Below are 27,901 nucleotides of genomic sequence, written 5' to 3'. Positions count from 1 at the left end.
GACCAGCGTGTAACCTCATTCGCTGCAGGTTAACATTTATAAACAGAGGGTCACAGATTTGGTCCTTGCCACACACACACCCCCCCCCCCCCCCCCCCACCCCCCCGCTGAAGTGTCCTTGAGTAAAACAAAACCTGAGATCTTTGCCGCCTTCATGTGAGGGGGCTTCATGGCTAACATCGGGACACACGTGAGGGAACGATTCCCATGTTTTCAGCAGCTGTCGTTCTTCGCTGCTGCTGAAAGCTGCCCTGCTTCCTTCTCACCGCCGCAGTCAGTGTGTGATCACACCAAGCTCACTGTGACAGAGGAGGAGAACTGGAGGTTCACTCAAACTTTACAGGCACGCTTTTAGCCAAACGTGTCTCTGCTGGATTAGTCACGCTGGCTGTGATGGAGGTTCAGAACAAATCTGAGTCATGATGCACTGATCCGACCGACACAGCTGATGCTGTCTGGTGTTGAGAGCAGTAGTCCATTAAAAAGCTTCTCCTTCAACAGTAATTTTCTCACTTTCCCAAGCTGCAAACATGTTGGCTGCGAGCACAACCAAAGACACACAAAAGGCTGACATAGCGCTGAAAAATATGTTCCAGTAACTGTAAAAGTCAGAAACACCTTTCTCGGGCACATTTTCAGCATCTGCTACTTTTACATCACACTCCAGAAGTCCTGAACTTTTCCCTCAGCCAAAAGCAGGTTTTGGAATATTGGAGACGCTCTGTGGGATATATAAGTTCATGATAGTTTGATCACTTACTTACTGCAATAAAATAAAACATGAAAATGAAATGACAAATCAAACTTCTTCTCAAGTTCTTCTGCAATCATCCACGGAGCGCTGCAGCATCCCCAGCACTCCTTTCCACAGGTTCTGAATCCTGTTTAGCCTCATCGACATTAACAAGAGACATGAATTTAAAATAAAACCTTAAAAAAAGACAGAAGAAGCAGAAGTGCAAAAATGTCAAAGTCGTTCCAGGTTTTCAGACTCTTTCCTGTTGCACTGGATTCAGAAACAGTAGAAACGCCAACATGGAGATAAAGTTTCAGGCTGAGATGCTTTAGCGTCATGCTAGTAGAAGTGAGGATTGCAAAGGTCAAAGTGTCACTTCATTGTCATCGTGTTGCTTTGGAAACAGGCTGAAGCTTTCCTATTCATGTGTGGATGAAGTAGAGAGGAGTGAAGGAGGGGAGGAGATGTGGGCGAGGCGGTGGGATGCAGCCGAGTCGCCGGGTGACGTGAGGTGATTCTTGAAGAGGCGGATTTTCAGCTTAGCGGGGAAGACGAGGAGTGACTCTGCATGAATACTTTGAATGACACATTGATGTTTCCCCGCTGGCCTCTGGGCAGCCAGAAATAAAAAGACAAGGCTTAAGGTTTTAACAAGGTTGGAAAAAAACAAGTCTGAACCTGGTTCTCTTTGGGGGAGAAACAGATTAGGCCTGTGGACCCTGCAGGTCCATGTTAGTGGGGAGAAACAACATCACAGAAGGAACGATTGTTGGTGCTCGGTCACTTCACACAGGTTGGATGCACAGAGCTGGAAGAAAAGGGCTTGAAAGGGTCTTTAGTTCAGTTATGTGGATGGATGCAGTCAGGTGAGGAGGACACAGAAAGAATGAGGATTACACTTCGAAAAGCTCATTCAGATGGGAGGAGGGGGGCACGCATGAGAGTATTTTTTCAAAACTTCAGTCTTAGAGCTCATATTGGTTTGAATTTGATCAACTACATGTGAAAATGTGTGAAAATGGTAGAAAACCAGCAGAAATTCAGAAATGTAATCATCACTGAGCTGCATTCTGAGTGTGTTTGTAATGTCAGTCGCAGGTTGCACAGAATTCAGAGTCCAAATAACATGTTTCATACATGAGACAAAGAAAAGACTGCTGTGGATTTTTGTTCTGCCAGATTTTGGTTTTGCAAATAAAAATAAATATCTGAGCTGCTGGAAGCTTTGAAAAATGCCAAGTTTAAAACAGATTTGCAGAAACCAAACGAACGCTTGAGCTTCTCCTCACATCCTTTAATGCTGGCTAAATTTGTTTGTGCTGTTGTCGCTTTCTTTTGACAGCCAAAGTTGTGAGCTCATCAGGAAACTGTCTGCACTGGTTTAAGATCAATTGAGAAGTAGGGTCATTTTCCTCACAGGTGCAATCAAAGTATAGAGGGCGTTGCCCCTGCTGGTCATTAGCAGGAATACAGCTTTGAGGCTCTTCCACACCAGCTTCATTATTCAGACCTGAAGGCGGGCATTATGAAGTCTGCGATGAGGACGTAGGTGAGCTGTTTGTGAATATGCAGATGGAATCAGGAAAGAAGAGTCACGAGTGAGAAACACTCACTGTCTTCGTTTGCTAAAGTGACTCATAGGTCTGCATATATTTATTAGCTGCACTCCTGCCCTGACGGCATTACTACAGCGCCGCTGCACTCACAAAGGGTGAAGAGTGAGGTCACAGTTAAATGCACAAATGGATTTTATAATTAAGCAGATGTAAACAGATGGAGGATGTTAGCGTCTGAAAAGTGTGAAACTATGTTTCTGTGTTTCACTTCCTCTGTGACATCCTTGAATGTCAAGAACTTTGTCAAGACACGAGAGAAAATCAATCTTTATTCCGCGGGCACCGCCATGACTCGGTTGCCATGGAAATAGTCTATTTATATCAAAGGACTGTTGGTAGAGCAGCTCTCGGATGTCATGAAAAGTCCTTGTGAGGACATGATAGAGGAGACAGTGTCTCAGAGTCTCCTGAAACCTCTGGCTAGGACGAGATGCACACTCAGCCTTTGTGGGAATAAATAAATTACACATTTTCCAAGAATCAGAGCGTTAATTCACTCCAGGCTAAGAGGAGAGTTTAGCTGAGTAGTCAGAACTTTAAATGCATGAGGATAAAACCGACAAAAAACTCTGCTGGGCTGAATGAATAAAATATTAGCAGCTAGACTTTCTTAAATTTCCTTTTATTGGCATCTGAGACATACTCAGTAGATTCTAAAAAATGAATAAAAATGTAATACTCCTTGCACAACAGAGAAAATATGATGATATTAAGTCTCTTTATCTGGTTTTATGGGATATAAACAGAAGGTTTAATGTTTCCCTGATTCACTGAGTGCAACTTGGCAAACCAGCACCAAGAAATATTTGCAGAATAACCTGTGAGCTTTAAGTTTTTTGCTTTGTTCTCATTGATGTAAAGACAAGTACTGGATAAACGTGCCACTGTAGAAATGATACCCTAATTTCATTTCATGGAAGAGAAGGGTTTACCAGCTTGTTTCTGGATTTTAGGTTTTGAAAATCGAGCGTGAGCGTTTTGGCCGTCACCATGTTGGTCTTTCCGAAGCAAAGGTTGGACGACCTGTAACCTGCATCATAATATTTGTCTGATAATTGCACTAAAATGCTCCAACAAGGCGTTGAGGTCCAGTTCAGTGACTTGAATTTGAGAAGGTGGAGCCAGCACAGCTAACAGCTGCAGGTGTAAGCACGAGTCAGTCAAAGCAGCCACATTATGAATGAAGACAAACGTCCACAGAGGCCAAAACAATTTTAGCATCAGGCTGTAAACATTTTATTTCTGCTGTAAAGTCGGAGTCTGTGGGGACTGACTCACGTTCATAGTCAGCCTCAAATGGACATTCAGAAGAACGGCAGGTTGTTTGTTTGTTTACACATTTGCATTGGTTTCATTTTTCAGCCGCTTGATTGGAAATCAAGGTGATTATGTACAGAAACATTCATGTGTGTTTTTAGAAGTCGCTGCCAATCGACCCACTTTGTTTTTTAACCAAAACAAGGTGTTAAATGTATTTTCTAATCTCACCTTTTATAGGCTTGAATCAGGAAATGGTCAGTCGCTATATTTATCAGCATGGCTCTGTTCCACACAGACACAGAACAGAGAAGGCATCATTGGCGGTAGAGTTTTACACCGATTAAGTCAGAAAGAGAAAAACAAGTGGGAGGAGGTGGGTTGCAAAGCAGCTTACAGTAGCATTTCAGGTATGGGAAGGTTAAAGCAGCCTGAACAACCCGCCCTTTCTGTGATTTGCTAATTTGCTCTTCAAATCAATTCCAAATTAAAGTCGCCACTCTGCAGTCATCATGAAATGCTTCGGGACTTATTTTTGGGGGCATTTCCTAAAATAGGTGTAATTTCAGTGCTCTATGGGACACAAAACAGGTTAAAACTTTCCCTGGAAGTTGAATTTTTACCATCAGAGTTCTCTCAGAGAGCTCAGGAGTCTTTGGTGCCGGGTGTTTCTCTTTGATAACGGCCCTGGTATCAGCTTAAATATGACGAGGTGAATGCTAGCGGACAGTTATCAGGCACAATTTGACTTCGCTCTGCTCTATGTTTTTAAAAATATCTGCATGCACCTGCACCCCCCACTTCATCTAGTGCATATCTTTATTTTCCTTCCTTCCTAGTTTAAAGCAGAAATATCAGAGCTAAAACGAACAAAAACAATCTGGTTGCACAAAAAGAGAAAAAAACGTCCTCACCCTCCCTCATTTCTCCACACTGAGTGGTCAGAGGTCAAAGTTCAGACACAGCACAGCATTCTCACAGCTGTTTGGGATTCAGAACGATGCTCAAGGACACTTCAGCAGCACACAGGGTTGTGACCCTGATTTGATTCTCATTAATCACAACACATCCCGGCGCCTCAGAAAAAATCCACCGCAGGTCGCTGTGACAACAAGCTCCTGGTTAAAACAGAAATGTAAGCGTTCTGAAAGGTCCTTCCTTCTGCAGGCTGCGGCTCGATGTTTCCCTTTATGTACAAATGTGACAAACAACAGTAGCATTTCACTCTGAGACTCAATGAATGTACAAACTAATACTGTAACGCTGGAGCTGGTGCATCGCGGCAGAGTCGCCCAATCTCATGATCTCTGTCGTTCACACGCGAGCCAGTTTGGTGTAAACAGTCACATGACTTCAGTATAAAGTACTTTTTTTTTCTTCTTTTCTGAAACATGCAGAGGTAATAGATGTATATTTGATTAGATAAAGTGATATTTCACACCGGTGGAAAGTTTTTTGGACGATCTTCAGTGTCAGTCAGCGTCCACGAAGCTGAAATGATAAAGGATTCATGTTGTTTTTGCCTGATTTGATGGATCTTTGATTGAGATATATACACATAGGCTTTAAAGTCAGATAACTCCAAGGCATTGTCCTCTAAATAACAAATGAAATGCCTTTATGCTCACAGCATGGTCATGTTTAATCTAAAGAAACCATGAGAATAAAAACGTTTTAAGAGAGTTTAATTTTGGAGCCTTAAAACAGGGATGTCAAACGTACCAAACAACAAGAGCCAGAACTGGCCCGTCAAAGGTCCAGCCCGGCGTGCTTTGCAGAGAAGAAGGGCTCAAATTTAACTTTTCATTAAGTAAGAATCACAAGACTCCAAACTGTTATTGTCTCCTGAGCCTGAGGTCCTACTGACAAAGGCTTGAACCTCAGGCTGCCACATCCCAATAAAAGTAACAGAAAAAGCATTAAATAACAGAAAAGTTTGTTTTTTCTTTATAGATGAACCATATCAAATATCATTTGTCTCCATTAAAGAGAAATCAGAAATTATCTGTGATATAACAGAAAATTTCTCTTTTCTTAAATCAGGAAACAAAGTCTGGCTAATGTCAGTACTTTTTTGTGATTTTATGGATCCATTTCTTATAGTGTGGATTAAAGCCTGAGTGGACATGCTGATGGGATTCTTTGAGTTATCACTGCACTTTTCTCTGAGTTTATTACATTCAAATGAGTTTGACGTTCCTGCTTTAAAAGAAGTAAACATGGAAACCATCTGAGGTCACGTTGCCTCGAATCATGTCAGCAGCAACATTTTCAGACGTTACATAAAAAGTAGACATAAAAGAGTGAGCGATGCCCCCGAGGCGGCCTCTGTTTACAGCTGACTGTTCAGTAATTTAGATTAAAAAAATAAACATTTCTGTCCAAGTGAAATATCGCTTTATGAAAGCAGAATGAAGGGATGCATATTAAGGTCTAAGAAGTGTACAAAAACTATGAAAAATATTATGTGGCCTGAGAAAGAAGTTTTGTGTTTGTCTGTGAGTCTTTTGCAATGAATATATGACAATGAAAGTAAAGTTTAGTACAAAATATAGCAAAAAAAAAAAAAAGAATTTAAAGGGATATATCACTTTGATTTTAAGGTGGAATTTTAGTTATGTTATATTATAAATTAATGGAAACGTTTATAGATTACAGATTATTATAAATAGCAGAAAGTAAAATAAAAAAACTCTCTGTTGATATTTGAGTCTTATAATGATTGTATTACTTGAGAAAGGTGACATAGCCCTTTAACCTGAGCGAAAACCAGGGTTACAGAGACTGTTACAGAGCAGGCGGTGTGTGAGATAATACTGGTTTATTACTCCAAGTATAAAATAGTCACATTTATTGTTATATTCATGAATTTAAGAGAACTACATTTATCTCTTCACTCTTGGTGCTAAGTTGCAAATATCTGTGTAAAAATCATCTTAAAGTTGTTTACTTGTTACAAAAGAAGAACAGAGCTCTGTCTTCATGAAAACCTGGTCAAATAAATCTCGATATTACTCGACTCAGTAGCTCCTCCTGTATTTTCTATGAACTTTACTTATCAGAAGGCCAGACGCATAAAAGTTGCACAATCAGACTGTTCTGGATTGAGCAAACTTTGCAGCACCACCATTTCAGAGTTGATGGTCTCATTACAGTTTTCATTAGATGTTTCTCAGTGAGATCAACAAATTGCTGTTCTTCATTGGTGTTTACTTACCTGCCAAAATAACTCGAGAATTTACAGAGAATTTAAATGCAAAGGTTGAATTACGGAAGCGCCTACAGTTAAAGACCAGAGTGCAAATTATGCTTGTGTACATGCATGAAATTTCACAGTAATTAAGACTTTAGAGAGCGGGACCGTGCATGCACAGAGCTTTATAAGCTGTGTACAGACACAGATTTTGTCACAGACTTTTATGAATGTGGCTCAGGAATCTGTTTGCTGTTTTCCTTTTCTCTAGTTTCTCCAGTTTGTGGAAATTCAGAAACAGCAGGAAATCATCCTTTTATGATGCTTGTTTTCCCTTTAACTTCAACCAGCGGTCATTAAGAGGGAGCCATTCGAATTACAGGGTAGTTATGATGCTTTAGTTGCCCCCAAAACAGGCCTGAGCTCCTGATAAAGCAACCATCTTCAACCAGATCAGGATAATTAAAGGCTGGTTTTATTTGTAACAGCATTCATGTGATGTATTCTGTGTGAACCTGGTGTCTCACAAATGTTTCTCAGTGTTTCCTTTTTAACTTTAGTCCTACATAAAATGCTGCTAACTGTTGTATGTTTTTCCAAGTTTGAATCCTTGCAAAGGATCGTTACTGCAGGTAATTACTGTAGAGGATTCAGATGCTCTTTAAAATATACATCAGCTTCTTTCTGTCTAAAGAGGAAGTTTTAAGGACTTTGTATGATTTTTACAAGAAACCAAACCTCAGTCCCACAAAGAGTGAAGAGGATTTTCTTACCTTTGTTTTTTTTTTAAAATTTCATCCAATAATAAATATTAGATTGCATATTTGCTGATATTATCGTCCCGCCTAAGAACAATCTAAATTGCTCGAGCTGCACAGACACCTGTTTTGCTCACTGATGTATTGAATGAAGAGCACAGAGGATTTTGTACAGTCTCAAACCGAGTTGTGTTGTTAAAGCTCTACCATGACCAGTGTTTATTAGTGAGAGTTGTTCATTACCATTTTATAAATCTTAAAAATTCTGAAATCCTGATTCACGACTTTCTGTGAATGCGTTTGAATGTAACAGTTTCAAATGTAACTGATTTCAGCAAATATATTCTCACTCCAGCGATAACTACAAATATATCTGCCATCTCCTGTTTTTGCTCTTCACTTGGTTTTAAAAGACGCTGCGTTGTGCGCTTCAGGAGGCCAGTGAATCTGCATGTTATTAATGTGTGACGCTCTAAAGGTCCGATGCCTTGTTCCTGTACATACTGAAGAGCCATGTCCTGTATGTAACGACGATGCTGGTTTTTAAGTCTGATTTTGTTAACGTGACCAATAAAATTGCTGTTGTTTTTAATGCAGGCTGCTGCTCTCTGTGTTTATTTAGCAGTTCAACTTCTGCTGGACCTTATTTGCATTTCATCAGGTTCAGAGGTGAGACAAACATCCTGCAGATTAAGCTCCCACGCTGTGGCAGCAGTGCAACCTGGTGTTACTGCACAATCAGAGGGAGGCTTCCTCTGTCTCCGGGTTAAACTTAGAAAACTTTTTCCAACTTCAATTCAACTTATTTAAATCAAACATAACAACAACCTTACACACTGGTGAGTATCAGATATAGACTGTATGTGAAAGATGGATGAAGACACCATGACGCATCCACACGGTTTGTGAAATCCTGTCTTGGATGTTTTGTCAGTTACTATCACATAGTTCTGAAATCAGACCTGATGAGGGCTTGAGCTGTCCCTGAGTAAGAGTAAACCCCGCTTTCTACTCGTTTTTTACTTTAAGACCATGATTTGCTAAATTTGCATGATTGCATTCAATAGGATAGGACAGAAGAAACGATAGGAAAATCTGAAAAGCCCCCTGCTGACCATCAGAAAGAATCTCAGTTTAAGGCAGCTATGCACCAGCTTCACTTTTCTAACCTGGAAGCTGTGGCCAAGGCTGTTTAATAGTCACGGATTAATAAAATCCCCAAATTTTACTGACTAAAACTGAGGTATGAGATGAATGAGCTGAGGTGAAGCCTGGCAGACAGCTATCAGCTAGCTGCCTGTGTGAGCATGTGCAGTGCAAACGTTCAAGTCCTTATAAAATTCAAATGGGTGGCTGACTTGTTAAGAATGTCAAAATAAAATAATTGTGACTCATACAGTTGTCAGGTTGTTAGAAAATAGTTATAGACACTGAAGCACTTTTATGAACCTGATTATTTCTGCTGTAGGGTTCGATGTTTTAATATGGGAGTTTGCTGGGACTGACCTGCTTTTACAGCCAGCCTCCAGTGGCCTCCTCTGCAGTTTCTGTTTCTCTGTCTTGGCTTAACTTTACACCTTTGAAGGTTGCAGCTTTTTAAAGACCCACACATCATCATCATCATCATCATAGTATAAACAGTATCACAAATGGTGGAGGCTTCATATCAGCTCTCTGGGAAAAGCTGCAAAAAATATTTTTTGTTAATCGTTACTCATCTCACAAAAGGATATGACATCATGCAGATAAACCCTGGCTATATAAAAAACAAAATAGAAGGCCTTAAGGGAACCAGTATAAACTTGAATTGTGTTATTGCTGTAAAGCTATGCAATCAACATCTACACTGTACGGTAAGTAAGCAATAGGAGCTTAACTGAAACGCCTGCAGATCTAACCACTGCAGTGGATTTTATATTTAAACTCCGCCCTTCAAGTGTCCGAGTGTCCCGGCTGAGCTGGTTGTGGCTTATTTTTAGATTTTTAAAAACTGACTTTGCTCTTTAGCATTAAATTCTATGTTCTAGTCTGTCTCCAGGACTCATTGTTATTACTGTCAGTCTTTAAACTGAGTTCTTTTTTCTTAAAGCTGCATGACGTCTTTTTATGTCTCCTCTTGTTTTTGTTTCTTGTCCCTTTTATTTATGCTCTTGAGTCAGATAGATCCCCAGTCAGCATGACTCATAAATGTCACAGATTACTGTTTTCCACAAGACAAAATGAGAACCTTGCCTATCTTTCTACCCACACAGGAGCATTAGTAAAGACCCCCTGACGATCTAAAGGTAAGTATGCCTCACACAGAACCTCTCATTAAATTTAATAGGAGAAACATCAGATGAATCTGACTGAGCTGTGTTTTGATTTTCAGACACTGATTTATGTCCCTGTCACTCCCACTCACTCTTTTTTTACTGTCCTCTTCTGGCTGCCATTTACATCCTAACAAAGCAAAACATAAAGGCTGTTTATGTGGTGTTAAACTAAAACTATAACTTTTAAAATATCCTGAAATAAATGGGAACAGACTGTTCTTTTTATGAATTTTAAAGAGGAGGAAGTCAAAGCATGGAGGAAACTGTGTGCTGACAACATCTCAGAGCAACATACCTCACAGTCCAAACTCTAATGAGCTCAAATGGGTAAACTCAGTTTACATTTTAAAAGAACACCATGCAGCCATTCCTGTGTTGGCTTTTCCAAGTCAGTTGAGTGCTTAGCTAGCTTGGTTAGCTTGCTGTTTCCACAAACAACATGGATACAATGCACACACAAGAGCTGCTAACTAGTGCTGAATGAGTGCTGCACAAACACACACACAAATACTCATCAGTACTCGAGCACAAACTTCTTCTTGATGTGTGAGAACATTTACCTCAGAAAGCATCAGAGAATTTATTTAAAAATGCCCCAAATGCACAAACACATCAAACGAAATCCAGTTCAGGGACTCCAAGTGTGAGGACACACAGACCCCTAATTTTAAATCTAAATAAAATATAATACACCTCACATTTGTTTTGAAGAGAGAAACAATCATTTGATTTCAAAATTATTTTTGTAGCTGGCGGCTGTAAATAACAACAACAACAACAAAAAGGGCTGCTGCTGTGATTTTGGATATTTAAACATGGGTATGACTCACTTTTAGTGACAGCCTCACGTGGTCGTTAGAGGAGCTGCAGTTTATTTGAGCAAGTTTTGGTCCACAAAAAATCTGCATGAAGCTAGAAACATATTTGGGCCTCATAATGATTATTATGTTCTCTACTTATGAATAAGAGAAAACCCTAATACTGTGTGGAGTCCCCCAAAGATCAGTCCTTGAGCCTCTGTTGTCTTTACATGCTTTCTTTAAAGGAAAATCCTTCAAGAATACAAGGTCACTTATCATAGCTATGCTAACGACACCCAGATTCATTTGGGCAGGATCAAACGACTTTGATCCTGCCCTGAAAAACTGGAAGTCTGGATGCAACACAGTTTGCTTCAATTAAAGAGAGACATGTTTAAAACAAAGATGCACAGTTGCAACTTGAATCTACAGCCTGAATCCATGTGATAAATGTTAGTGTGATCAAAGTTTCACTGACCATACTAAGGCTGTAATCAAGTCATTTTACTCTTTCTGGCATCGTTGTATGATACGCAATTGTATATAGCATTTGTATTCTATTTCATTATATTGTGTACAGTTGTGTACAGTATCTTATTCTTATCTTATTCCAGTGTTTTTTCTTCTAATTTTTCTATATAACTTTGCACTGTCCACTTTCTGCTGTTACAAAACAAAACAAATTTCCCACTTATCCAGTGCGATCCCAGCAGGAAGCTTATTCATGCCTTTATTTATTTAAAAAACACGACCATTGGATAGTTAGTTAGTTCAAAATACTGCTACAAGAATTTTAAGGAAAACCAGGAGTGACATCACTGTGATTCTCTGCTCCCTGTGTTTGTTTCCAGAATTGAATAAAAAATATTCCTTACTGCCAGGGTTCTTTAGAATAAAAAAATATCCAAAATATTAATCAGTTCATCCAGGGCTGGCAGGGTACACCATGCACAGGTGACCTGACTATCACATAGAGACACAGGGAGCCACGGGTGATGAGAAATGAGCCTTGTGTGGTTCTAGAGCCACTGGTCTTCATCAGCTTTTCACCTTACATGTTTGCCATGAATCATTTTCTTTACAGGCCTTTTTTCTCTTCAAGAAACCAGCACTGTAAGAAAAAGTTGGTCCACAAACTTCCTCTTTAGCTCTGTATTGTTCATTAGTTTCAGCTCAACAAGCTGTTATTTCCCCTGCAGGCAGGCGACAAACAGCCATCTCCAGTCCTCTGCCCAGGGAGTGCTGAGAGGTAAATATAGCACAGGAAACTGATGCTCTGGTCACAGCAGCGCTCTCTCAGGTGCTTGTTAGAAGATAAAAAAAAAGGCACACAGTGTGAGACAGAAAAGGCCTGAAAACACAGAGTTTATAACAAGCTGTTTAAACTCCACGATCTGATGCTGAAGAGAAACGTCATCTCAGTCTGCAACCATGGTGACAGAGCCTCTGTTAAACTGAATGCTAATGTCAGTATGCTAATACTGATGTTTAACAGCTCCGAGGTTGGAAATTAAGTCAGTGCCACAACTGCAGTTCCTCTGCTGGCCACTTGAGGCTGCTTCCAACAGTGAGTCAGCATCTACTGTCTCCCACGTGAAAGTATCCAACCTTACAACTAAAATAAACTATTTTACAGCCTGACGTTGAAACTGTTTTAGACTCCATGAATGCGGTTTACCTTCTTAAAAACTTTGAGATGTGAACTCGTTATTATTAAAATTATTAAAACTGTGGGCGATCGTGGCTCAAGAGTTGGGAGTTCGCCTTGTAATCGGAAGGTTGCCCAACAGTCTCGGTCGTTGTGTCCTTGGGCAAGACACTTCACCCGTTGCCTACTGGTGGTGGTCAGAGGGCCCGGTGGCACCAGTGTCCGGCAGCCTCGCCTCTGTCAGTGCGCCCCAGGGTGGCTGTGGCTACAATGTAGCTGCCATCACCAGTGTGTGAATGGGTGAATGACTGGATGTGTAAAGCGCTATATAAATACAGGCCATTTACCATTTAAATTTAGGCTATGGCTGCTTTGGTCGAGTCGACAGACATGGATCTCGACCTTAAGATCCCGATTGTGCTGTTGGCCCTCTGAGAACATTTTATTACCAATAATATGATTTGTGTTAGTTGTACTACAGCCTGTCCAAGGTACCTGTGATCCAGTTTTGGTGAGTAATTTTACACTATGAGTCAGATTGTGTTTCTCTGTGAACGCACCTGTACAGTTTTAGCTGGCCAAGCTAGCTCGCACTAATTGGTAAGTTAAAAAAAAAAAATATGACGAAAACCCAAATTCCTGATTACTGTCAGGTACCAACACAGTAGCTACTGTAGAGGATGCAACAGTGGGTATGTCCATCTCTGATGTGCAGTTTATAGAAAAAAAAAAAGTTCAGTAACAAAAACCAGAGCATCTCGTCAAAGGGTTTTTATTCAGTATATATTACTGAGATCATTAAATAGACTTGTTCAATTGACAACAATCTAAACACAAATAAAGAACCATGTTTCAGTGTTCTTTAATATTTTCACATCAAAAATGAAAAAGAAGAAGCACTCTTTTATTAATAAACTGGTAGATGGAGTTTGATGGGATCTATTATTTAGGAAGCAAAGGGCAGAGACAGGGGTTTTCACTCGTACATGTTTTTAGATTTAAGCATCTCGGTGGTTCTGTTGATCAAAGGTGAGATTTTTCATTTATGCAGTAATCTCCAGACTCGCAGATCTCGCCCTGCAGCCAAATGTCACCTCATTACTTCACAAAATAATACTGCTCAGCAATGTTCAGATGTCAGTATAAAAGACAAAATATGAGTTTATTATGCGCGACCTTCATCTGTATGGCATTGTTCTTTTAGGGGCTCTTTTACATTGGAGCAACTTTTTCATTTCAAAGTCACGGATATTTGAGACAGCAGTAACTGGGTTTTTGTTATGTCAGTTTGCATCCTAAAGATTTAATTCATATGAAATGAGCAATCAGAAAACAAACCCTCCTTCTCAAAAAGAGAAAAATGAAAATCTTCAGGCCACAAACACGGATGAAACCAAACCCTCAGAGAGGAGAAGGCGGCTGCTATCGGCTGGAGGAAAAGATGCTGATGTAAATAGCAAACAGGAAGTAGAAAATCGGGAAACAATCCAGGGTACTACATGAACATGTCATCGTAGCCAGGAGGGGGCATGTGGTCTGGATCCGGCCTAAAAAACAAAAACAAGAGAAACACACAGAGCTGTTGTTACTGTAGCCAGTGGAAGGTGGGTGGTTCGATCCCCGACTCCTGCTGTGCACACGTCTTAAGTCTACTTGGGCAAGGATCGAGTGTGAGTGCACAGATTGGACATAGATAAAAGTGCTGTATGAATGTGTGTGTGATTTGGTGAATGAGGAGTAACCAAGTGCTCAGCTGAATAAGAAGGTGCTGGCCCATTCACCATCGTCATATTTTATATACTGTCATTTTTTCATATTTTGTCTTATTTTTATTTTGACTCCTGGTGTTCAGGCTGAGGCCTGCAGGGCAGGGTTAGGTAATGGAGCAAATACACCGCCTGCCAATGATTAGTGTTAGTGGAGTCCACTGCCTGCTGTTGGACTGATTTTTGCTATTTTATTTGGAAAAGTTTTCGGTGTGTCTCCTTTATAATTCAAGATAATGCACAGTCAACCTGGAAAGCACAAAAGTTCTTGTTGCAGTGATTTCAGTTGTTCACAACACAAAGCAGAGGCTCTAACAATTAAACCCTCTTTAGTGCTTTCTGTCCTTTATTTTGGGCTGAAAAGCTTCATAACAGAAGCAGATTGAAAAACTGTGTATGCATTTCTGCACACTCACAGCACTTAAGGCTGCAAACAGAGGCATCCTTCATCTAATTATTTTCCTTATGGTTGTCTCAGTTGTGAGTTTCATCTATATCAGTTTGGAGCTAGATAAATGCCAAGCAGGCGATTTTGCTTTGCTTTATTGCATTTGCTGAAAATGCTGCTGGGGACTCCTCTGCCTCTCCAGCAGGAACTTGAGCTGGACGGTCGCGGCTGTTGGACTGACACCGAGCGACTGGAACTTTAAACACACAATCTTACTACAGAACTAAGACGGGTTTTTTTTCCAGGACAACAGGCAACCTTTACTTGTTTATTAAATCTGGTTTATTAGTCTATTTAGCTATAGAGTCACTAAAATCTGTGTCTATAAATGAGGCTGGAAGGTGACTAATATACTTTTTTTTCTGTCATTATCTTCACGTTTATATCAAAAACAACAACTTTAAGGCAACTTTGCATGATTATCTAATAATCATGCAAAGTTTTATTTTACAATGAATCTTGAAAATGGCACCAAATGTTTCTGTAATACATAAGAAATTACACAACTGTTGTATTTAATTTGCTTCAAAGCTGCTTTCAATTTTCTTATTTGTTCTGTGAAGAATGTATCTTTCAGTGGAGTAAATCATACAAATCTAAGATGTTGTAACCATTATAAGCCTTTATTTGGATTGACACAGAGTCAAGAGCTGCCTCCATTATGTAAGGTGGCTCCTCAAAACTCTTTAAATTGCTAAAATGGAGAGGCCATCTGGTATTACTGAGATTAAAATGGGTGCAGCTTTGTTGTGTTTCATTTCTGCTGAATTAAATCTGGTGAAGCTGCAGCTGAGAAGTAAAAAAAAAAAAAAATCTTTAATAAGACCACTGACTGATTTAACGCTGCTCTTGGATTTGGATTTTTGATCAAGTCGAAAGATAAGATCTTTTTTTTTGAGAATTTATTTTATGTCGAAATTCAAAGTGTCTTTGACCCTTTGAGAGGTTCAGTGGAGCCTCACAGCTGAGGAGCTGTTACAGCCTGAATTAGTGCAGACAGATGGAGGCGTGTGTGTGCGTGTGTGTGTGTGTGTGTGTGTGTGTGTGTGTGTGTGTGTCTCACCCTGGTCTGTGACGTCCGACGGGTCCAAACGGATCGAAGCGAGCTCCTGGGGGAACGGCTCCAGGAGGCAGAATGTCTGGTATCCCACTAGACGGGTCAAAGCCAGAGCGAGGATAACCTGACCTCAAGGGGTCGACTATCATCCCACCACCACCACGAGAACTGAGGAGGGGAGGCGGAGTTCAGAGATTCAAGAGAAGGACACGTGTCAGCTGGTTTTGTTGACTTTGTCAAAGATAAACAGGCTACAGGTTTTATCTGAAAGTGTTTAAAAATAAATCACTAGTTAAGTAACAATGTTATTATAACATAAAAAAAAATCCTAAACAAGTTGTACTTTCATGATTGTAATGGATGACGACGGAACTAAAAACAACCCACCGCGGAGCGGCGGTTTCAAAAGTATTATCCAGCTTACACCACGCTCGACATCCAAACAAGACTGTTTCAAAAACAGACGTCGTAAAGAGCTCCCCAGTACAGAAATCAAACCAAAGAACAAAACGCTAATACACACTAAACACAACAAATAAAGTCCACCTTGAGTTGGTTTTTAAACACGCCCACTTTATCAGTGTACTTGAAGCACAGGTTAGGGGGGATAACATCTTGCAACACAACCCAAAAACATATACAAATGGATGCCCTCTGCCCTTTTTACATTGTGTACATGTGCTGTGGGTCATACTGGATCACTTGGCTGCCATTAAAAACCTCTCATGGGCCTTATTGGCTCTTCTGCAGGGCTCGGCCAAAAGCTCACCTTGTAAGTGAACCAGAAAAATCTTAAGGTGGGGTTGAGTTTAGCAATTATTAAAAACTGTAAGAAAACTAGTTACATAATAGCTGCGACTCAGTTTGGAGATGTTTGCTTCGTTCGAGTCTGAAAAGGGAAGTTGATGTTAAGCAAACTTTATTTCTAATGGCCAGAAGGAGACGACTCCTGGTGGTTATAAAGAAGTCTGTAGGAAAACGGCACTCTCTGAGACCTCATTAAACACTTTCCTGGAGATTTCATGGGCTGAGTCGCCTGTTTCAGGTCATACTGAATAAAACGGGGAGATCATTTTGTAAATTATGGCCACTTTTAAAGAAAAATAAGAGGACTGTCCAGTGTTCGCCCATTACCTTCAGATTTGTCTGTTACTCTCATTAACCTTGCTAGTCTCATCTGGTTACACAACACTAAGTGCTGACAGCAAAAATAATTAGGGCGAGGTTTTAAGAGTGGGTGATGTCACAGTAACTATGTCCATCTTTTATAACATCTATACTGTAAAAAACAATGTGCCATCAGCCGCCTTCTGGACGGGCTAAATTTAGTCTCTAAAAACCATAAAGCACAAACATACCAACATTACAAACGTGACGAAAGCGCAACAAAGCAAGACAAGCATTGAGCAACTATGACCACAGGTGTGTTTTAACCAGGTTTTCATGTTTACATAGAAGCGAAGAGTCCCTGAATCATATATAGTGCGACTTGTAGAGATCTTTTAAAATGTTAATATCTTTTTCTGACTAAAATATGTTTGATTTTGAACCCTGTATGCCAAGCAATAGCTCTCTTTATGAAATTTATACTGGTGCCACTACCTGGACTAATTGTAGAAGAGTAATGCCTGCATACTCCTGGGGTAAAAATATCAATCAGTTATTAAAGGGCAGCTTTCAACAAAAACTTGGGTTTGATTAATTTGCTTTACTTCCACATTACAGTGAGGTATTTTGACAAGCTGATACTTAAAGCTACATATGGGGAAACAAGGAGATCAGATTAACCTTCAGTGATTTAAAAAGTGTCCTGGTGGAAGGTACTTCAATACAAAGCTTGTGTTAGCACAATAGAAAAGCTCGAGCTGATAAAAAATTAATGTTAAAACTAAACTTAGATTCTGAGTCTGCAGCTGCTTTTGTTTGTCATCTTTTCTGCGACTCTCTGACATCTGAGCTTAAAGCTTCGCTTTCAGCTGGACACGCGCCAGTAATCCAGAGCTGTCCGCTGCTGTGAGGGCCGACTATTCATCCTCAAATCCCAGATTAGGGAAAACCCAGGAGAATGCTTAAATGCATGTCTGAGATTGAATTCCATAAACAGATTTAAAGGATTTAAACATGACAGGAAGAGACAGACTCACCCAAAGGGATCCAGATCTGCTCCTCCAGCTGCAAACGGAGGAACCATGGGGTCGGGCCTGAAACAAACAAACAAACAAACAAACAAACAAACACACACACACACACACACACACACACACACACACACACACACACACACACACACGTAAACATCAAAACCAGTTAAATACAGGATCAGTCTAACATCATTTTACAATGGAAAACAAACTACAACAGCTAGCAACGTGTCAAATACGTGAAACACAACCGACGATCTTCTTCACCAACATCTAATAAAAATAAATACTTTATTTATGCTCAAAATTCACCACTGCAAGAGCGAAAACAATAAAAACACCTTACAATAAAAGTAAAATTATAAAAATGTAAAAATCTTATATCATACAATGAGCAGCTTAAACGTAAAACGAATGTGTTATGAGGTGGTAAAGACTTTCTGTATGTGTCCATGTTTCTGAGGAGATAAAAGAGTGAGAAAAATGAGTTCGGCTGCATGTCCGCTAAGTGGTGCAGAGGATGGTCTGGGTCCATTAATTATCCATAGCCATTTACCACACACAGCCACGGTCATTTGGAGGACCTTCGTCAGTTGAGGAAGACATCCCAAGTGCGGTGATTCAAACTGAATTCAATGATATGACGAACTCTCTCAGGCATGTTAATGCATTCAGCATGCGCTTTAATATTCACGCCACTGAAACGCTCCTTCGCAGCAGCGTGTTCGAGAGGAGACTACTTTTCAATCACAAGCCTTCCACATTTCTGGTTGCTGCCATGACAACGTCTGCAAGGAGCACATCAAACTCCACTAACGGTGTTCCCTCTGAGTCTTAATCAGCTCACCGAGCTCGTCCATATCACTGACTAAGCGCCTCACATTCCCCATGATAATCAGTGGGACAGTTCCAGCACTGAAACCCCGGCATTTCCTCCTTTGGTCCTCTGGGATAATAGTAGGACTTACTTCAGGCAGTCAAATTGTCAGGACAACCAGAAGGTGAAGATTCTCAGAGCGAAACGTAAAGAAAAATCTCTGGTGAAAAACACACTTGATGGATGCTCAATCATCCAGGGAAGAAAATCCCCAAAAGCTGATTCTGTTCATCTGGACGCAACGTTTTCAGTGGGAGAAACTTTTCGTCACTCATCCAGGTGACTTCTTCAGTCTCAGCTGACTGCAGGTTTCCCCAATCTTATAAAGTGTACATTTGCATAATGACTTAAACTAGCATAACTGAAGGAACAATGGGCTGGGAGGTCAGTTCCTTGATCATTAATATGTAAATTCTCAAGGAGGGGGCCTAAGGGTACATCTCTCACCATCATACAGTGATCGCAGCCATTCCCCAACTCTCTGTGAATGGTACTCATGGACATTGATCAGTGGCCATTGATCACGGGCTTTGATCAGTGGTTGTTGATCAATGGTCATGTGAATTTGCATATCAATGATCAATTAACTGATCTGCCAGCCCATTGTTGGAAACAAAAGGTTTCTGCCACTGAAAACGTTACATCCAGATGAACAGAATCAACTTTTGTGGATTTCCAAAAAGAGCTGTGCCAGACGACCATATTAGGGAAATCCTCTCTTAGTGACATCATTTAGAGCCAAGAGTAGAAAAAATAGATCAGTTGTCATTTAGAGTGGTCTGAAAGCTGTACGTAATTGTACATACATGGACCTCATATAATTTGAACATTCCCTTTCCAGGCTTGTTTGAGACGACTGAATCTGGTTCTTTTTAGACATTAAAAATGCTCAACTTTGGGACGATAGTTGATGTAGAAAATTTAGTTTTATTGCATTTTGAATGCAGAATATTGATGTCCATTTGACAATCGCTAGCTGGTTCATTATTTTACATACATAGTTACCTTATTGATTATTAAAGTATTCTGATTCTGGTATATTTAAAAGAATGCAAAAATTTAAAAAAAATTACTTTTTAAAAGGCTTCCCAAATGTGAAAACTTTTGGGAAGTCAGCTTTTGGGAGACTGAAGGACTGAGGAGACACAGTAAAGGAGTTGTTAGCACTGTCACCTCACAACAGAAAGGTTCCTGGTTCAAATCCCAGCTGGACTTTTCTGATTGTAGTCTAAAGGACTTTAAGTGGTCAGCAAAAAGCAACACGTTTTAAGAATCTGCGAGTTTGACTTTTGAAAACTAATTCTGATTCTCTAACATTTCCTAGATGTTTGGGGGGTAACAGTTTCCATCTTAACAAAAACATGTTATCTATTTATTTTATAATTCTCATTTATTTATTGATCCTACAATCATTATTTCACTTTAACTGGATCCTGCAGCTTAGAATCATCAATGACTAATGTCATTTATAAAAGACAGTTGCTCTAAGAGTAACTTTAAAAATGGAAACACACAGGCATGCTTGATTCAGCTTCTAGTAAGACTGGTGGAGAGTCCCACATCTGATTCATCCAACCTTCAGGTCTTCAGGTTCTGCCCCCTCCCTTGTCTTGTCTTTGCTTTTGCCATCACTCTGCTTGTTTCTCTGAATTGTTACTCCCGAATCGTCTCTTAAGGATTCAGGAGTGCTTTCTTACTTTCTCTCCATTATCTTGGTCTGTTCTCCTCTTAACTTTTACTTTCTCCCATCTGTCACCGTTTCTCATCCTCATCTCCCTCCCCCTCTGTCTGCACCTCTCTCGGGACAAGGAGGTGACAGCAGGAGGTCGATAAAGTGCTGACATCATCTCGCATCTCATCTGAGCGGGTCATGGCTAAGAGGACGGGGGAGGAAGAGGAGGAGGGAGATGAGATGAGGAGTGAAAGTCAGAGTGATTCTGTCTCGCAGCTCTCGCTCACACATGTGCTCATGTTTCCATCACTTCAGATGACGTTACACTGACTTCATTTCCAGGATAACCACATTTAACATCACCAAACAAAATGCGCATTTTTATCAGAAAATGCTGCCATAAGTTAAATTTAAAGTCACTTTTAGTGGATGTTAAAGATTTTCACGTTTACTATAAATAAACAATGAACGAATTAAAAAAAACAAAAAAACAACAACCCTGCTCTCTTCAGCTTTTGTTCTATCAAACATCACCCATTAAAACACCAGTATGTGCCAATGCACTGGTGTTTCTTAAAGTTAACTAGTTAAGCTTAGCCAGGTAGTGAACCACGTCTGCAGAGATGGACTAGAGTGAAATTAATCTAAAGGACTGTTTGGTTTATTCTTACTTTATTCTGACTAATGATTTCCTGCTAACATGGATAAATTGCACTCCATCTTATTTCACAAAATAAAATGTAAAAAAAGGACAGCTAATTTATCCAAGCTAACTTATTTGCTACATCTACCTGCCATTTTTCTATGACTACACTATAACATCTACTGTGACACACTAAGCAGATTTTTGCAGATGAGCTAAATTTAGCTCATCTGTTAGCACCATCCAACCACCCTGTGTTGGCTTTGCTTTGTGTCACTATGAATGACTAAAATACATACTGTTCTAGACAGAAAGAAAGCTGTTGCCAAAACATTCTTTTCCACCAAAGAAAAATATGTTTAAACATTTTTAAATGGAGCTTAATTCATATCGTAAGTAGTTTTTAGTTTTTCAAATGTGTAGAATCATCAGGAAAATGCCAAGACATCTGTTACAAAAGGTAGCCCAGACTCCCTGCCTTAACTATATGCTGAGCAATCGTGCTTACTTACAGTCAGCCGCCCAAAGGTCCATTTTCAGTAAGGAAAAAAAACTCCTTAGTTAATATCAAAGACAAAAAAGTTAGGCGTGGTCACAGCCCTGACCTCAGCAAACGCTTTCTGATGCCTTTATCGGCTCAATCAGGTCAAACTGATTAAAACATGAATGTATTTGGTAAATTGTGGAAATTCTAATTTTCAGAAATGATGATTATCCAGGGTACGTTCACTAGGTAATGACAAGTTGTTAACCTGTGAGACGACAATATCCTCAGCTTGTAAGTCAGATGCACTCCGGTCTTATCACGTCTGTTTCAAAAGAGACTTAACACACCAGAGAGTGGCTCCATCCATCTTTGGTACTGTCTATAGCTACGACCATGGATCATGTTATTTAATGTAATTTGGCAAGCTACATAAAATAGTGCAGTGTAATAGTGCAGGACAGGTGCAGTATATCATCCCTGTTTTGGCTAATGGCCGCTTGCTTGCGGACTGTGAACAAATATGAGAAGGAGAGTGATGACTAGTGTTTCACTAAGAGCCTTCAGACCTCTTTTCTTTACAACACTGTGTCTGTACTTACTGCTCTCTGACTCGCCTCACCCTAACCTTACTCAAACCTTCTGCTTAGCCCACAGGGTTTTTATCTTTTTTTTAAATTGATTTTATCGTTAACTCTGTTTCCCTGGGTCTTTTCCTGTGTGTTATGAATAAATCTTCCTTTTTTGGTACCGGTAGTGGTTTCATTTTGTTGTATTTATCCGCAACACCTTAAAGGCCGATCCGTGAAAATACTGTCGGACATAAACCGGTCCGCGGCGCAAAAAAGGTTGGGGACCGCTGATATAGAGGATGTTACAAAGACACACACACTTATTACACTCACATTCATTCTCTGGACACTTACCAGAACGTTAAACTAAGTCTTTCCTTGTAATAATTAATTTATGGGAACTTGCTTTGTGTCCCCAGAAGGGAATGTATAAACAGATTTAGGTCCCTGAACATGAGTAAAACACACACACACACACACACACACACACACACACACACACACACACACACACACACACACAGCCTGAGCTCTGTCCTCATTTGCCAACAGATGCTCCGTCTAGACGTATTACAAGCCACAATCTCAGCACATCCAGGGGTGTGTGTGTGTGTGTGTGTGTGTGTATCAAATGCCAAAATGTCAGTCATAAATATTAATAACACGAGGCTCTGATGCCATGAAAATGTTAAGGATTACAACTTGTTGGTTGTTCATTGATTTTCCGTCATGTAGTTCTTTCCAAGTCTGCAAAGTGCAAACAAATCTAAAATCGTTCAAGGTTAAACTGGACTTTTAGACTGTTCGAATTTATTAAGTGAGTGAGTAATGCACATTAATGCACACAAAACCGGAAAACCTGAACAGGCCAGACTGCCAATGAATAGACTAAACTATATTCAGCCTGAGTAAAACTAGAAATACCACAAATATAAGGTTAAAACTTCATGAATGTACATTAGATTAATTACTTGATCCTATGCTGGTGGGAGAACCTCATTAATGAGCAAAAGTAGGTGGATATAGAAAAATTAGTAAGCAAGGCATTCGTTATTATCTCTATTTGACTCATAGTTTCAGGCAGTATCCTCTTTTTTCCACAAATGCAAAAGAGAGAGAAACCAGGAACATTACAAATATGTGCCAACCATAACTGTGTGTCACACATGACAGTAAAATGTACATATTTAACGATCAGTTCATGAGTTTTGTTGTAAAGTTTTGCATGCACAGTTTGTATCATCACCAACCAGTGAGGGTGTGTCCCCTGGCGAGGATTCCTGCTGGGAATACGGAGGGGGTCACTGTCCTCTCCTCTTCTTCTCTGCGCCTCCTCTTCCTCATCCCGCTGACTCTTCCTCTCTGCTCTCTGTCCGGTCGGTCTGTCCAGGGGGGGCAGCAGCTGAGTCTTCACCTTCTCTGACAAACTGTCTGCATCTTTGAACACACTGCAGAGAAGAGAGATGACTTCATTTATTTTTCAGCTCTATATGTTTATTTTCTGACTATACCAGAGTTGCTAAGCATGACTCACAATTCAAAATAATCTTTAGTTATCAAACAAACTGCCCTTCAAGGCCACCCTCCCTATCAGACAACCTTTTTATAATAGGCTTTTTCCAACAAATAAAAGATTTCAACAACAAGTGGGTATCAATCTGAGATGACCTTAAAAGGCAGGCTGAGTACGAGGCATACTTTATTACTATTTATACATTTCTTCCTAAAGTTGGAAAGTTTGTCCCTTACAGGATCCAAAAGTCTAACACAACAATTATAATAATCAGAACAACATAAGACAACAGAATAAAAGCTTAATAAAGTAGAGCAGCTCAAAAAAATAACCTGTCAAATGTGTGAAGCTGGTCAGTGTTCACGTGGTCGTTGATGTTCACCGTTAAGTCCGACACCTGCTGTGTGCTGGAGTTCTACACACACACACACACACACACACACGCGCACACACACACACGCGCACACACACACACGCGCACACACACACACGCGCGCACACACACACGCGCGCACACACACACACACACGATCCATTAAAAAGATAGATTAACATGGAGAATAATATCTCAACAAACTAGAAAATAATAAACTGAACCTAAATCATATTTTCTTATTTTACGCAACTGTGTGTCAGATCTTTGCATAGATCTACATTTCTCCAGTCTTACAGTGCAGTAATACGACCCGTATATGAATGACAAAAACTAAAACTCACTGAACTAAACACTAAACTAATCGAAACATTTTAATCGATACAAACTCGAATGACCGAAAAAAACACAAATTTAAAAGTAAAGTGTTTGCGACCTCACCCCTGGCTGCAGTGATGTCTGCTCTGAACATCAAGATTCAAACTTAGAAAATCTGACTTGATCCCTTTTAAGGCTTTTTATGGATCCTTACATCAGGACTGAAATGCAGGATAAACTGGTCGGTCTATATCAGTGCTCCAATGAAAAATAATCCAGAGGAAAAAATCTTCTTCTTAACCTCCTAAGACCTGAACTCTTTCATGGCATTTTAAATTTCTCTTTGCTATTTGGGCTGATTGGAACCTGATGAATTTAAAAACTAAGACTTACCAGATTTCTTTTTTTTTTTACATAATTTTTGTTTCTGAGAAAAACGAGATCCACATATGAGGACATTCGTTTTAAACTTTGATAGAACAGTGGCAGTATAACGTCCTCGTAATTATGCAAAATTTCAGGTTTCTGCTGTCATTAATAGAGGGAAAAAACCCACAAACTACCATAATTTTTAAAGCACTATTTTAAATTGCCATTGTCTAGAAAACTAATTAAGATTCAAATCAAATGTTTATGTGCTTACCATCAGATTGAAGATCAAGGTGGAATCAACAGTGATTGCCTTGAGGAGCATTTGGGTGTCACTGTTGTTGGCTTTGTATCGCAGACTGTACAGCTCTTTGTTGTTACTCCAGTCAGCAGGCAGCAGCTCGGACTTCTTATCACTGCTGCGGGCCTGGAGCAGGAAGGTCACAGAGGCCGTGAAGACAGATAAAAACAAAGGGGGTCAATTCAATCAGAAACCTGCTTTTTCTTTTCACAATATTTGTTATCAGAATTTGGCCAGTTCACTGCAAATAACAAAACAATACATAAGAACTACAGCAAGAAATATGTGTTATTATTAGATATAACATATACTAATCTCATCACTAAGGTTGTAAGATTGTTGTAAAAAATTGTAAACATATTGCAGATTCTTGTGTTGCTGCAGTAAAACAGACTAAAACTAGCTAACATAAACAAGACTAACCCTATAATTAAAATGTGACAAAACAACATTGGTCAATAACGTAAAAATTCCACATAATAAAATAAAAAACGAACGTGGAAAAAATAAATATAATAATGATAATGATACACATAAAAATCCGGTAGAGTGAATTCATTTTTAGGTGCATAAAAATTTCTCATTATTTATATCTAAAGAAAAAAAAACTTTTCAACATGTCATCATGTTCAAAATAAAGAGAAATGTCTCATTTGGAACTGGGTCACTTTACTAAATGGTAGGTGTCATTCCAGAGTGTTTTTATGTAAAACAATCACACAGAGATGCCAAACGTTTCCCTTTTCACGTTAAATCTCATTATAAATGCTTCATTTTAAAAATAATACTGATTACCTGTTGATTTCTGTAAAATGAACAATGGGAGAGGGTGGAGGATAGCAAGGCTGCACACTAACACGAATCTGTGTCATAAACTCCCGTGGTGTTTCAGGATGACTGCCCCCAGTGGGTTAGCCAGCTAAAGATGACATGACAGTTTTGGTAAACTGTCCCTCTTAAAACAGATGCCGTCAAGCTGAATATCAGCCATGACAGTTGGATTAAAGAAACCTAAAACGCATTTCTCACACTTTTAAATTCTTCGCGTTAACGTCAGCTTCACACGGGAGGTGATGCTTGTTTATGAAGCTATAGCTAATGTACATTGAGAATTACATACAGAACTCCCTTGGAAAAACCGACATTTTAAGAATTATTGGAATTACGGTCTGAAAAACATCGAAAACCACATACACAGAATCTTTTTGCTAATATTTAATTTGCATTCCCCAATTTGGCGTAAGAATGATGTAAAAAGAAAATATTATCTTTGCCATAATGTGGGATAATTTAACACAAGATTTAGCTAAACTAAGCGAACTCACCTCGTCTCCTGAGCCGATGCACCTGTATCCGTTCTTTATCAACTCCCAGTGAACAAAACACACAACGGCGTCCTGCGGGCAGGTGATGTTACCTGCGACACAGGTGTACAACACCTCCAAGCCAGCCATGTTTTCCTTCAATCTGCCAACATCGGTACAGTTTCAGGCAAAAGAAATGAAAACGAAAGTCTGTGTAGCAGCTTCACTGAGTCAAGCTGCAGTTCGGTGCCAAGCAACAGGAACCATTTCCGCTTCCCGGCTTTTCAGTTTAAAAGCACCAGAGAGCTGACCGAACGGTACATATCTGCAAATATCCAGTGATATTATGTGACGTAATGACCTTTTTTCATTAAGCTTTATTTCTATTTCATTTAGTATTTTTAGCTTCAATTAAGTTTCATTTTGATTCACTCTCAGATTAGGTTTTCTTATTTCAGTTCAGTTTTTCTTAGTTTCTTGGTTACTTTTACTATAATGTGAGTGTATTTGTAAGGGGGAAATTTAGACGAAGTATTAAAATACAAACTCAACTCTTCATGTCATGTAGGCATGAAGTGTTGCGTTTTTCATCCTTACAAAACATGTGCACCAATGCACCAAACTAAAATATTTTTCTCATACCTGGGTTTTATTTTGTTTGGGTTAAATATAATAATGTTGAAATCGGCCCTACTTCAATTCATTGCATCTTAAAAGAGCTCATATCTCTGTATAACTGTTAATTTAAAACAGGGGCCTCAAACTCGCAGGCCGGGGGCCACTTGCAGCCCACGTCACCCCTACTTGGGGCGTGTATATTGACATGAAGAAATATAGTACAATTTGACCCTTGAAGTTATTTATTTATTTATTTATTTATTTATTTATTTATTTATTTATTGTTAGGGTGCAATAAGTGCAATGTTAAAATAAGTTCCTTAAAAAGCAAAAAATGATTTTATATGAAAGCAATATGAGCAGAGAGTACAAACATGTTGAGGGATTGGCTGTGTTAGTTCAGTGAGAGTTATTTGTAAAGAAAACAGTTTTCACTAGCAGTCAAAAATCACTTATTTCTGCATTTTTATGTTGTTAAATAAATATAACAGAAATGCTGCCACGTGTCTGGCCAGAAAGAGAGTACCAATTTGTTTATTTGGCAGTTCAATGAAAGGCTTCAGTTAGTTAATAGTGAGGGAAGAAATGCGTTCACCTTTGCAATTTTATCTTGTTATACAATATTTGAAATTCAAAAACAAACTAAACACTACATTTTCTAAGATATTTGTGTGTTTTCTTGTTTGTTTGTTTTTGTACTCCTAGAACACTAAAGTGCTCTCCAATAAGATGACAATGCCAGCAGTGGCCTACAGCTTTAAGACCCCTGATCTAAAGAATAAAGATATGTACGCATCAAAAACACAAGCGATAATTTAAAAAAATCTAAAATGTCAGTTGATTAATTTTCAGACGGCATTTTATGCTTGTTATTGTATTATTTGTGTGAACCTATTTTAATGATCCCAACTTGATCAGGAAAAAAGTAAATTTATATTTTTAAACCGAGTCAATTTTGTTTTGATAAAACAAACGCAGGGTTAGCGGAAGCGCAGTGGTTCACTGTGTACGGCTTTTTGTTTTGATCCCATTCAAATAGCCTCCGGATGAAAACAACTATAGGACAATAAATGTTCCGCTTTGTGTGCTTACTCTGTTTGTGAGAGTGTGTTTCAAATGTAA

General features: G+C 39.4%; 1 protein-coding gene across 1 annotated transcript; it reads right to left on the bottom strand.

Annotated features, from left to right (window-relative positions):
- Positions 1 to 13,079: 13,079 nt before the first annotated feature.
- LOC147331548 (proteasome inhibitor PI31 subunit-like) lies at positions 13,080 to 26,439 on the bottom strand. Its single transcript, XM_086293961.1, has 7 exons — positions 26,183 to 26,439; positions 24,831 to 24,983; positions 23,829 to 23,911; positions 23,234 to 23,431; positions 17,739 to 17,795; positions 15,601 to 15,762; positions 13,080 to 13,870 (listed from the first exon to the last, which is right to left on the bottom strand). The coding sequence occupies exons 1-7, from the start codon at positions 26,309 to 26,311 to the stop codon at positions 13,819 to 13,821; spliced, it is 834 nt and encodes a 277-aa protein (XP_086150087.1). The 5' UTR covers positions 26,312 to 26,439; the 3' UTR covers positions 13,080 to 13,818.
- Between the last annotated feature and the right edge of the window lie 1,462 nt (positions 26,440 to 27,901).

This window comes from Aulonocara sp. 'chitande type north' Nkhata Bay, linkage group LG5, assembly GCF_057382095.1.
Source record: "Aulonocara sp. 'chitande type north' Nkhata Bay isolate Kocher_YH1m ecotype deep benthic linkage group LG5, A_spYH_male_GT1.1, whole genome shotgun sequence".
Taxonomy (NCBI): domain Eukaryota; kingdom Metazoa; phylum Chordata; class Actinopteri; order Cichliformes; family Cichlidae; genus Aulonocara; species Aulonocara sp. 'chitande type north' Nkhata Bay.
The sequence above is the reverse complement of the archived record's forward strand: the minus strand, read 5'-3'. Positions and strand labels throughout refer to the sequence as shown.

What these genes read in the sequence shown, in the direction of transcription:
- LOC147331548 (XM_086293961.1), bottom strand. Translation starts at nt 26,311, where the DNA reads ATGGCTGGCTTGGAGGTGTTGTACACCTGTGTCGCAGGTAACATCACC. An exon ending in CAGGGGACACACCCTCACTG is followed by an intron (nt 17,796 to 23,233) that starts GTTGGTGATGAT and finishes TGTTTGTTTCAG; the next exon opens with GCCCGACCCCATGGTTCCTC. An exon ending in GCAGATCTGGATCCCTTTGG is followed by an intron (nt 15,763 to 17,738) that starts GTGAGTCTGTCT and finishes TCCCCTCCTCAG; the next exon opens with TTCTCGTGGTGGTGGTGGGA.